General features: G+C 38.9%; 1 protein-coding gene across 1 annotated transcript in view; it reads left to right on the plus strand.

Moving 5' to 3' along the window:
- The window catches only part of LOC131684320 (uncharacterized), a 346,758-nt gene that overhangs the window by 127,296 nt on the left and 205,603 nt on the right, over window positions 1-13,859 (plus strand). Inside the window, exon 3 of the mRNA XM_058967082.1 lies at window positions 7,585-7,751. Within this exon, the coding sequence (XP_058823065.1) occupies window positions 7,585-7,751 (167 nt within the window). The remainder of the gene's footprint in view (window positions 1-7,584; window positions 7,752-13,859) is intronic.

A 13,859-nucleotide genomic window follows, 5' to 3' on the forward strand; every position in this document is an offset into this window, starting at 1 on the left:
AGTACTTCAAGACTCGTCGTATGTGTCGATTGCATGGAACCTAAGGCGATTCGTAAACAACGATACTGTATTCGTTCCAATTTAATAAGGTGAGTGTTTGCAGCTGAACGTAAACAGAAGCACCCATATTCCATTACTGAAAGTATCGTTGTTTGATACAATCTTATCACGTCACTTGGATGAGCACCCCACCAAGATCCGGTTATTGTTCGGAGAAAATTTATCCTTTGTTGGCACTTCTTTATCAGATACCTAATGTGGCCTCCCCATGTACCTTTAGAATCGAACCAAATTCCGAGATATTTAAAGGTCATGACTTGGGCTATCGTTCTACCAACTAACTGAAGCTGAAGCTGAGCTGGATCACGCTTCCTTGAAAAAACAACCAACTCTGTTTTCTCCGTAGAGAAATCGATGCCTAACTTCAAAACCCAACTTGATAAATTATCCAAACTATCTTGCAGTGGTTGTTGTAAATTTATGGCTTTTGGTCCTGTAACAGAAACCACGCCATCATCTGCAAGTTGCCTTAGAGTGCATGGGCTGACAATACAATTATCAATGTCATTCACGTAAAAATTGTAGAGAAGGGGGCTTAAACAAGAACCTTGTGGGAGGCCCATGTAACTTATTCTAAATGTTGCCAAATCGCCATATGAAAAATGCATGTGCTTTTCTGACAATAAGTTGTATAAATAATTATTTAATATTGGTGAAAGACCACATTGATGTAGTTTCTCTGAGAGAACATCAATGGAAACAGAGTCGAATGCTCCTTTTATGTCTAAGAACACAGACGCCATTTGTTCTTTTTTTGCGTAAGCTAGTTGGATTTCTGACGAAAGTAGCGCCAGACAATCATTCGTTCCCTTTCCCCTCCGAAAACCAAACTGGGTATCTGATAGCAAGCCGTTCGCCTCAACCCAATTGTCGAGACGTCGTAGGATAATTTTTTCCAACAATTTCCTGATGCAGGATAGCATTGCAATCGGTCGATACGAGTTATGGTCGGAGGCTGGTTTTCCGGGTTTTGGAATGGCGATAACTCTCACTTGTCTCCAGTCGTGCGGGACAATGTTCTGCTCAAGAAGCTTATTGAATAAATTCAACAAGCGTCTTTTTGCTAGGTCAGGCAGATTCTTCACCAAGTTGAATTTAATTCTGTCTGGACCCGGAGCATTATTGTTGCATGAGAGGAGTGCAATTGAAAATTCCATCATTGTCAAAGGCGAATCTATGGAATCGTTACTTGTGGGAGCATCGCGAATGATTTTCTGCGCAGGAGCAGAATCTGGACAAACTTTCTTGGCAAAATTAAATATCCAGCGATTCGAAAAATCTTCGCTTTCATTAGTTACGTTTCGATTCCTCATTCTTCTGGCTGTGTTCCAAAAAGTACTCATTGATGTTTCTCTTGACAAGCCATCAACGAAACGTCTCCAATAACTAGACTTTTTGGCACGACGGAGACTGTCAAATTTGTTTTGCAAAATCGAATAATTTTCAAAGTTCGCACGTGTACACCCTTTCCGTTTCATAATTTCTTTGTAAGCAACTTGTTTAGCTTCATATGCATCCGAGCATTCTTTGTCCCACCAGGGATTAGGAGGCCGGCTATTCATTGTCATGCCAGGATTGCATTTCGTTTGGGTTTGTTCTGCTGCTTCAATAATCAAACCCGCTAGAAATTCATATTCTTCGGTAGGTTTCCGTCGAAACAAGAGAAGTGGAAATTAAAGATTGGTATTTTTTCCAATCAATATTTCGTGTCAAGTCATAAGGGACATTGATTGAATTCGTGAGGCCTAATTCACTGTTAATTGAAATAACGACTGGCAAATGATCGCTACCGTGAGGATCAGGTACAACCTTCCACGTGCAATCTAACCGAAGTGATGTCGAGCATAGAGATAGATCTAATGCACTTGGTCGTGCGGGTGGTCTGGGAATGCGTGTTGCTTCGCCTGTATTTAAAACTGTCATATTGAGCTCGTCACAAACATTGTATATCAAAGAGGATCGATTATCATTGAAGAGGGAACCCCACAATACTCCGTGCGAGTTGAAGTCTCCCAGTATCAGCCGCGGAGCAGCCATGGATTCCACTACCTCAAAGATCTGACGTTGTCCAATTTGAGCTTTGGGAGGTATATATATATAGAAGCGATAGACATGTCTTTGCCTTTAATATTCGTTTGGACAGCTACAGCCTCAATGCCCGCAAACAAGGGGATGTTAATTCTATAGAAAGGATAGCACTTTTTAATTCCTAGAAGCATTCCTCCATATGGGGTGTCTCGGTCTAGGCGAATAATGTTGAAATCATTCAAGTTGAAATTAATGTTTGAGGTAAGCCATGTTTCACATAAAGCAAAAGCATCGCATTTCAAATTATGCAGCAAAATTTTTAAGGAGTCAATTTTAGGTATGATACTTCTGCAATTCCACTGTAAAACAGTGATGGAATCTTTCATTGGAGGAGGTGAATTACCCATTGAAAGATACAATCGCTGCAAGGATGGGCCATTGAGCAATCAGCTGCTCTAAAAATGTTCTAATTGTTGGGAGGAACGCTGAAAGTATACTTTTTAGTGGTTCAGAAATATTGAATGCTTTGAAAATCCAATCAACAATTTCAGAAAAATTCAATAAACCTATCCCCGGTTGAGGCTCGGAGGAAGTTGAAGTTTTATTATTTCCAGTAATGGTGTTCTGTTTGGATTGTACATTAACAAAACCGGGAGGGACTGGCTTCGGTATTGCATCGGAATTCTTTAGCTTTGGCCGCAATTTATTTGTTGGAGGAGAAATTTTAAGGCCCTTGCTTGGCAGTTTGGGAAAAGAGGATTGTTTTCTTTTCCTGGATCCTCTAGGTAAAACAAATGATGTACCTTCGGACGCTTCGTCAGAGTCAGACTCTTTCGGCAATAGAATAGCGTATCTGTTTTCTGGGACCGTGGGTTCAGGAGTAGCATTTTTCAGTATTTCTGCATAAGAGCGCTTAGATCTCTCCTTCAAGGATCGTTTAATTTTATCCTCCCGCAATTTATATATGGGACATGCAAGGAGCTCGTGTGAAGTTTCTCCGCAATGTAAACATTTTTCTAAGTTTTTATTGCATGTATCCTCTTGATGAGGCCCCCCACATTTGCCACACCGTACCTTATTGGAACAGTAAGTGGCTGTGTGGCCAAGCTGTTTACAATTGAGGCAATTCATCACACGAGGGATGAAAAGGCGAACGGGGAGACGAATTTTATTAATGAGAACATGGCTAGGCAAAGCAGACCCAGCGAAAGTTACACGCAATGAATAGGATGGTCGGTAAACTTTTTTTTCTTCTTCTCGTTAGCTTGTCTAATGTTATCAATGCTAACTCGAAGTTTATCTTTATTTACTTTCACGATCTCTGTTACAGCAGAAAATCGTGAAGTCAGATCCCGTGCAATTTGCACAAGGTTTAATGGATTTCCTTTCCGCCTGAAGAAAACCTGCCAAGGTCCAGAAGACACTTGGGGGTATAATTTTATTCTAAGGGGAGTTGAGGGAGGGGGATCAGAAGAATTTTGCTCTTGTGAAATGGAGGATTCCATCTCACTATCCTCCATCTCGCCTACCATACACAGTAAGTAAATTAAATACTAACACTAGCAAAATTATATTAAAATCTACCTGTCCTTCGAAGAGTTGCAGATTCTCGCTGTCTCCCTCTGTCACGCTCGGGTTGAACACAGCGCAACCACCACTACCAAGATGGAGCCGCTGTTTACCTGTGGGTCCAGGGGTATTTCCTTACTATGCAGCGTGGCTAGGTACACAAATACACAAAAGCCCGTTTCTGCACTAGCACAGATGAATAAGTGATGATGAAGCGAGACGCTTCACCAACGAGATGCAGCTCTGTCTCACTCCGCCGCAAGCGCCGGTTGTATGCAACGCAACCACTACTACCACCAAGGTGGGGCGCCGCTTACGTGAGACTTCGTTGCCTTCGCACCAACACTCGCTTATCGCGTGGTACCACCACCAAACGACCGCTCTCGCAGCCAACAATCCTGCCTGTCTCCGCACCAACACGGCATCAAATACTGACCTGGTACACAAACTTCTAGCCTATTCACGGCTTGCACAGCCTTGGTTGCTACAACCAATCAGCAAACAAAACCTTTCAAGGCGAAGGCTAAAACTGTTATGATGACGACGATTATGATGCTGCTGCTGATTGAACAGCGCACGATCCTTGGCGTCGCGCGTAAAAAAGTTTTTTTACTTGTAACGTGTGCAAAACTCATTTTTTTAGAAATCCGTGTTTTAAAATCGTCCAATGCTAGTCTTTCGTTGGACAAACGTTAAGCGACGCCCAGCAGACCGTTCAGCAGGCGTCCATTATTGGACCTGTTTTGGACGGTTTTGAAACAAATTTTTAGGCTTCTCAGTGGAATCTAGCGTGTTGCTTCTCTTAGGGCCGATTTCATCACCTTCTCTTTACGCTTAAGTCGGATTTAAACGTACTGGTAAACCTGATTTAAACGTTAAGCGGGGGTGAAGAAATCGGCCCTTAGAGGATTCCCAAAGTTTTGTTGTTATATACAAACCAGTAGTGCGTAATCATATATTCAGTTGTTATTTCTGTCTGAATTTACCGAAACCAGCATTAAGAAAACTGAAGTTTCACGCAGAGAATTTAGTTTTATGCCGCATGATTATTAGACCAAACATAAGTATCTCCATCAATCGAACACAATACTTTAAAATAAAACAACTTAGCTATATAACTTCTTTTTCGTACATGCCTTACTATCACTTTATAGAATATAAAGTGATCGATATTCGTTATTAAAACGGTTTGATCAAAAAAATGTTACATTGATGCACGTACTTTAGATACTGTTTTTCAACATAGGGTGGGTGCTCCTATAGTTTAGGTGTGCCAATAGTTGCAGTAGTGGGTTATACGCCTAACTAAGGTACCAACCATCAAGAAATATTTTTTATCGATTCATCGCACTAAAATTATGCGACAATAAAACTATTATCCTTGAAATTTGCTCAAATAACTATTGAAAAAAAATGATTTTCTTAGAATTTTGAGCTCTCTTGCACCTATAGTTGATATAATGTACCCATAGTTGCAAGCAGACTTCCCAAATGAACATCGAACACTATGTTCGCTCTAGTTCTGTGCTCATCTCAAACCCACATTTCATGTGCAAACTCGAACGCGCTAATGCGTACCAAAACACGTACACATATTCGTCTGCGCAACCGAACCCCATGTACGTACGTGGTGTTCGAACGCACAGGTTCTTGACACAAGTTTTTTCTTTCTATCACTCATTGTGTGTGCCTTTCTTATGTACGCGCACGGTGTACGTACACGGTGTTTAAACCTAAGTTTGCACAACGTTCTCTTGGGTTCGGTGTTCGAGGCGAACCTGTACACAAAGACAAAGCATGTTTGATGTTGAACGCGTGGACGAAATTTTGTACACAGGTGCAAACTTATCGATGTTCATGGGAAGACTGGTTGCAAGTCCCATAAGAAAGCAATGGGTTTTGCAACAATAGGAACCGAAATTAGCAATTGCACCACTCTTGGTACATGTGTTCCTATAGTGGTACAAGCGGTTTTGAATACATAAATTGGTTATTAAACCATCTTTATATTTTTCCTATGAAGTAGGGAATGAAAGCTTTCGTTACAGTATTAACATCGCCCATAGGTCTATTCATCGATATTTTATCAAAGGTTTTCCTTAAGTATGCGACTATTGGTACATCCACCCTATAACAAATATATTTCATGAAGAAAAAAATCATTTGTTTTGATTCGATTATCCGGGTAATTCGATTATCCGAAGCGAAATTTGTCTGTACCCTACGGATAATCGTATCTGGCCTGTAGTGCAAAATCTCACGACGCTAATCTGTCTGGGCATTTCATGGTGCATCTTTCGTGCACCGAAATGTCTCAGACGCCATCCTCATAATGTTAAAGGCTTCTTGGCCAACACCTCATTAATAGTTTCAGCAATTTAAATGCACACGAACTGCGTTTGAAATAAAATCCCCGAACGGTGTAAAACTTGCCAGATTACGTGTTGCTTCACCTGTGGTTGAAAAGCTAATAGGTGTCAAGCTCGCACTTTACGTTATCAATGATATTTCTCCTTTGAAAATTAACATATCATCAATTCCGCTTCAGACATGTTCCGCCTAATTTTCTAGTCGGTTTCCTCCGCTCTCTGTGGCGTTGCGGAGAAGAAAAACGGAGACATTTTTGCATGTAAACAACAGATGCATGCAGCGATGATCCTAGCAACGGTCAACAAATATTACCTGCTACCAACTTTACAAGCCCGGAGATTACTACACGCCACCGAAAAACTACCTAAAATTCAGTACTTTTGACTCAATCTCGTGGTATCGTGCAGGAAGGTAAAATTAGGTAAACCGTGTTGAAGGTAGTTTCCATTTAACTACGGCAAAAATCAACCTTGAGTTTAATTTACTTAAATTTAAGTTGAATTTACCTAGTATACCCCACACAACTTAAAAGTACCTTACTGCACGGAAGACCTCGACTGAGTCGAATCTCTCGTTTTATGTTTGACAACACTAATAAGTGCGAAAGCGACGCACAGCTCAAAAGTACCTAAATTTAGGTTAAAAGAACTTATTCTGCAGGTTATTTTATGGTTGCGTGTACATTGGTTTGTCAAGGTTGGCAGAACTGACGAGACCGTGATACTTCTCTACTACTTCTGAAGATCTAGTACACAATATACCACGGAATTTCGAGTTTTTCTTCGTCAGTTGGTAGTCTCTATTAGTCTCTGATCAGGTCACAAATCTTCAAAGTGAGAAGTTTCTATACCAACCAATGGTAAAAAAATCAAAGCAATGACATCATTGATATTTTTAGATCGATTTAAAATAGATACTTGTGTCAATCTAAACTGAATAAGAAACCTCCTATTCACAAGTTATATTAGTTTTTATCGTTACCCTTTCATAGTCTCCTGCTATGAATTGCCTCCTTGTGACAGTCTATCATCATCTTGGATTAAAAACTTTCTCTTAAATCCATCCATAATCCATAGCATAAATTACATCTCCCAAGCGAAAACCGTAAATAAACAAATCTTTTCCGCCCTATTGCTCATTCATGCACTTTTGAAACGCAAGGACCTCTTTCCAGACTGTCGCCAACAAGAGCAAACTAGCTGCTACATTTGTATACATACATTCATACATACACACATTTATTATGGAATGTAATTTCTTTATCGTTCTAACCTGCCCCATTCAACTGTAAAATAATCCAATTTGGACCAAGCTAAGTTGAAAATTCTGATTCATCTGATGACCATTGCTTTCAATGTACATAAAAAAGTGAAATGCGTAGGTGTCTGTTAGGTACAACTGCATCACAAGTTTTACAAAGCTCGTACCGATCCTGCCAAAGAAGTATAGGAAGCCATAATCCGGCCTTCTCTTCGAAAGATAAATTTAGACTTCATTTTGCCCTTCGTACTCTACTTATTCCGGCTTCTTTCATTGCTTTCCTTTTATATTCAACAGATATGGTCAGCTTCGAGCGCTGGCTGTCCGATCCGTCCATCTCGACGGTGCTCTACACGGTTCACGATGGAAGTGACAGTTTCATCGGATACTGCGACAGCTTATCGACCCATTTGTCCGTGCTGTACGGCAAGACGGTCCTGTTCTGGCCCTGCCCCCGGATGAAGGTAAGTTTTCTCTCGGAAAGCCGAAACTGGTTTCATTATGCGTCATCAGTGTAACGGCTGCGTGAGCCTGCCAGTAGGAAATGAACCCAAGTAACATCCTCATTTTTTGCAATAGTCTGGCTTCCTTGAACGGAGTAGTGTTGGTGGGTTGGGGCGCGATACGATAGCTCAAACTAAAATGAAGAAAGGGTACATGCATAATCTGAAATAACCATGTTTAACCCATCAGCTTTAATTTTATTTTAATTTTTACTACATCGAGCAACACGTCCGGGAGCGATTTATTTCTGTCATACTAATACAACGCAAGCATGGCTATAAGATCTCTGGTAGAAACTTTTTTGCATTAACTACGAAGGAAATGGCTGCTTTGAACGACACATTCCGAATGAAATAAAAGATAAAACAACTGATACATTGTTTAAAATTTATCCTATCTAAATTAGTAATTAAAACATATACCCAACCTGCAAGTAAGCAGAACTCAAAAATGTAACAAGCAAATATATTGCATTTTTCAAACGTGTCCATCTACGAACCTTTTATTTTTGGCTTCTTACTAAAAATTGTCTCAATGCAAAAATTAATATTGTTTTCTCATAATAACTACTAGTTACTAAAAAAACCATTTCCTATATTCCTTTCATCACCAATCACTGAACCCGTCTGCGTTAGTATATACCCACGTTATGCTGACACGGTAGACTGGACTTGCTCGTTTTGCGGACTGCTTCCGACCAGGCACCCACCCCTTTGTGCAATAAAAAATCTATCACATCCCGGGTTATGAGGTTATAATCTTCACTATTGCAGCAAATCATAGAAAATCTTCGTTTTCAATTTACTACCACTCATACCAGTAAAGTAATCTCTTTGCTTGCCGGGAAGATTATTTGTAGCGTTTCAATTGGAAAAGCCGATATGAATAGATAGCAAGTTTTTTAGTTATGGTGAAAACACAAAGAGCAGTTCGTGGCGACATATAAATTTCGACCAAAGCAATTAGCTTTAAATATTAAAACAAGTAAGATATTTGCGATGGATTAGATAAAGATCCATGTTTTCGATCACTCCATTCTGGCATTTTATCACTTTTCGCGAAACTGGATTATCTTTCTATTCAGCTTCGTTGAAAAAATAGAACAATTGTGTCCTTCCCGGTACAATATGTCGCAGCTGAAGAATTTACAATTGAAGTATGTCTCCCAGGGAAGCTTTTAGCAAAGCTATCGACCCGACAACAAGAGTTACAGGCCAGAGATACTTGACAAACGGCAAGAGCCCTTCAGCGGATCTGGTCTCTTCAATGGGGATTCCATCAAACAATACGTCCATAGAGAGCTGTTGATGCTGCAGGTGGATCGCAATATCGAAACCATCACTCACCGTGATTGCTACAGATGCAAATTGAGTCAACACCGAAATCAAATTACTGCGGATAGCTCGAACTGTGTGTTGATGGATTCTGACGATGGCACATCTCAATGAAACCTACTTTACGTTGTGAATTGTGTGCAAAGGTCATTATTCGGCTAAAGCTATGCTTAGATTTAATTGTCGAAACAACCACAAAATTACGCAAAAAGATTGAATTGAGCTCTGCTGCTAATATTTATTTGCTCTAGAATAGCAAAATTTTACTAGAAAGCGTGGAAAATGATTATTATTTTATTGATATCCAACCCCAAAACAAAATTATTTTGTATGGAAAAATGGTGATTAAATAAAATTTAACATCATCAAAAATATTTTCCAATACTACTGACTTATAAACAATTTGAAATTATTTTCTTTTGAAGATCATAAGCGTTTTCGGAAAATTGTGGGCATATATTAAGCTTAACTCTACTCACGCACAAGATAAATCCGAAGTCCTTAACTATAGTTTTCAAATCTTTCCAAGCTCACATTTGAAGGTTTTCTTATGGATAACTTTTTGAAAAGGGAATTTAACTATATCACTCTTCTAAATTTGAAACAACTTATTGCCCATAAAAAAGAAAACTGTTCTATAAACATTTAAAACCATAATTAGAAGATTTTTTATCAAAGCTCTGTGGAAAATATATGGATATTGGAATTCAGCATTCATTTCTATCATACAGCTAGAAAGTTTTGTTTGACAAGTTGAAGTTGATACTATGATGATGATTATACGCTCATTCTATCTATCAAAATTGTAATCAACCAAAGAATAGTAGCCAACTATAAAACATGACCATCGCCGATTCGAACAAAACTTTGTAATTGTTTTCGGCTTACGAATCTCCATGTCTCCTCTGCCCAGTCAAAAAGAGCAAGTTGCTGGCTAACGGGGGGCTATTTGCCAACTCGGATGCGCTAATTGCCCTTCAATTTGCCAGCAATTTGCTGGCAATTAGGGGGCTATTTCAAATGCAACATTTGGGCGATTTGCCGACCTACCCGCCCTTAAATCGCCCCCAAATCGCCCAGGGAACGCGTCATTTAATCGCCCTTAATTGCCTAATATGAAAATTACAAATAATACTTATTTTCGGATTCATTATCTACTCACATAAACTTACCAGTATACTAGGTAATCACGACCAACTTATTGGAAGAATCAATGGTGAAGTTGGTATTTCACTACAAAACTTACCACAATCTGACTTTCATTAAGACTTTAGGTCAGAGATCTTGTTCCACTGTACTTACACACGATTTCACGATTTCCCACATTCGTTGGCTAAATGAAGTGCACTAGACAAACAAAATACAAGCGAGAATACACCAATTGTTAAAAAAACATTTTTAAACTTAAAAGCAAAACATGAACCGCCATGTTTGAAAAACGCAAAAAACAACCAAGTCCATTTCAGCCGTTAGGAAATTTGTCCAAGAGTTGAAATTGCCTTTAAATCGCATTCGCAAATTGCATTTGTTCCTATCGGTAATTAACACAGGCGATTTGAGTCAAACGTCAAACTGTTTAAATCGCCCGACCATGTTCGTCCGCATTTTTTTTACCGGGTGTCAGTTAAAACATTTTGACGCAAGATCAACTTTTCAATAAGGTGTAGAAGTTGTTCGAGTCTTGTCCTTGTATCCGAGAATAAGTTTTAAGAGAATAAATAGTCCTGTGCAAAAAATATGCACTGAAAAGAGACGTGACATTTTCTGCAAAAACAAACACGTGCACACCAAAAAATAATGAAATTTAAACGACATGTAAATCGATACGAATTTATACAAAGTGTGAATCAAAATCTTGATTAAAAATTAAGTTGAATTCGATGCACTCAATGGGAGCATCAAAAAGCATATGATTTTACAGTTTCATTCGTGTAATATTACATGTCATTTATTTTACAGCAACATTGGATTCAAAATACATTAAAGTGCGTTGGTATCCCGTTTAATGAAACTGTAATTTTCAATGAACGTGTAAAATTATAACAAAATTCCTTGAAGAAAGCACGAAAAGTTGTGTGTATTTGTGGCGGAACTAAATTTTACATTTATATTCGTGCTCCAAATATGTGCATGAAAATAAATTGAAAATTGCAAAATATTTTTTTCATATAATGGCATATAATAAAAATTGATTGGAGGATAATAGAAATATATGATCCATAAAATTATTAAATTTGCTATGAATGACAAATGCCCTAGAACACGAACTTTCGCAAAGGTTTCGTTCGCTTTCTGAAATCCTTTATACATACGAAAAACTGTGAAATAAATATGATTTGAAGCGGACAGCAGAATGGCTATTAGGAACGAAGGATTTTTGAGACAAAATTCCCAAAACTCCAACTTCTGCCATTTTTTGAGAAATGACAGTATTTCCATTAAATTCAAAAATGCTTTGGTATAAACTGTAATTTGTCACAGTATGAGAGGGCGGGCTTCAAGATTTCAAAAATGGTTTTTTTTCAATGCCCTACTATGCATACTAAAGAACCTTTATCCTAACTTACTAACTTAGATTCAACCAGTCGCAACATTTAAGTCGCACTCCGTGATTACCTACTTTTTACCTTTCTCATATATAAAAGTTATGCAATCGCTGCAAACATCTATTTTTTAACCGAGGCCAGGAGGGTTGATTCTCACATACCGTTAGGGTTCGCAGTACCGACCCTTTTTGGCGAGAACCGGTACTACGGTACTGTAGCCCTCAGTACCAGTAAAGTACCGGTACTTGAATATTTTTTTAAAAAATTCGAAAAAGGCTTCAAACCTAAAAATTCGAAAAAGGCTCAAACTGATGGTCTTATTCTCAGATGATTGATTTGTGCGGATCAAAAAACATGTATTGTTTTTAATTGCTTCGGAATGGCAAGACTAATTCCACAGAAGATACTTTTCGTACAGGGCACCTTCTTTTATTTCGAAATCTAGGCCACTTTGAAATCAATAACTGATAAGTGGTGCGACTTTCGTCGACTTGAACAGATGGTATATGTATGAAACCCTATTAACAACAGTAAATCAAAGCGAGAATGGCAGTAAATCCGAGCAGGTTAATCGCTTTTCCTCTCTTGCTTTTCTGAAAATTGGTTTCGACCTTTATGTCGTTTGCCTACTATTCACTAATGCATATCAAGGCTCCTTGCTTTCCTGTAAACTATGGAGTTTTGCTGAATTTTCCGATCACCAATAAATACAAATCGCCGCATTTGAAGAAGGGGGTCACCAAGTCTATAACTGTTAGCTACTAAATCACTGTTCGTTCTTTTATAGATAAAGGTTTAAAAGCAAACCAAATACAGACATGACTTAGAGAATAGTCTTATTACGCGCCACCCAGTGAATAATGAAAACCAATCAGAATCTCGTTAATAAAACTTTAACTTCTAGAATTATTATGATGATGGCCCACCTCATTCCCACACAAATGTGTTATCTTAACGATTTATCTGGAAGGAAAATTAATATAATTAAACGTTATCTTGTAGACCGATATTTTGAAACAGATCCCCCTGCAGAGTTAACATATTTGTCATAAAAAATTGTATAGTACCGAAAATACCGGTACTGGCTTTTGTTCAGTACCGGTATTACGGTACCAAAAATGGGTCGGTATTCCCGGGATTTTCGGTACCGGTATTACCACAACCCTACATACCATTCGACTTAGTTCGCCGAGATTGGAAAATGTCCGTGTGTGCATGTATGCGTGTGTGTACGTATGTGTATATGTAGCAAAAAAATGTCACCTCTGTTTCTCAGAGATAGCTGGATCGACTTGCACAAATGCAGTCTCAATTTAAAGGTATAGCCTGCTAATGAATTTTCAATTGATTGGACTTCCGGTTCCGAAGTTAAGGGTTGAGGAGTACGTTTACATGCAAATACCCATATAAACTGATACCAGCATGGTGGTCAAATGATGCAATACCTATAGTGCTATTGACGCTTGTCTTATATCCGACCTCACAACTCGCAATATTTGTGCTGTCACGGTAAATATGATTGTTGACAACATAAACAAGAAATACATCTATTGTCCGGCATATTTGCCGCCTAATGAACCATCACCTTCTGATGATTTCAAAAGGGTTGTATCATACTGTGGCAGAAATGAGTTTCCTCTCATAATCGGTAGTGATGAAAATGCCCACCACATAATTTGGGACAGCTCAGATATCAATTTGAGAGGCACCGAATTAAGTGAATACATAAGTAGTACAAATCTGCACATACTTAATGCAAAAAAATCACCCAACATTTGCGCGAACTGACAGAGAACAGGTGTTAAACGTAGCTCTCTGTTCTGACGGTGTAATAATACGCATGAGTCGGTAAACTGGCTTGTACCAAACGAGCTCGAACCGTCGTTACCTGATCATAAGCACATCGTCTTTGATCATTCAAACGTCTCGCTAGATATCGTCACATATCGTAATCCCAAATCTACGAACTGGAACCTCTACGAAGAGGGCTTGGCGACTAGGTTTCATCGGTATCTTCCGACGATTGAATCTCCAAGCGACTTGGATGAGGTCGTGGATAAAACAAGCTTACTCATAGCAGCAGCATACCAAGAGACTTGCCCGCTTCGAGTTATGCGTGCTTCTAGAGGAACACCTTGGTGGAATAGCGAGCTTGTTCGACTCACAAGAGCTTGGAATCGCAGATGCA

Source organism: Topomyia yanbarensis, chromosome 2, assembly GCF_030247195.1.
Source record: "Topomyia yanbarensis strain Yona2022 chromosome 2, ASM3024719v1, whole genome shotgun sequence".
In the NCBI taxonomy this organism is placed as follows: Eukaryota; Metazoa; Arthropoda; class Insecta; order Diptera; family Culicidae; genus Topomyia; species Topomyia yanbarensis.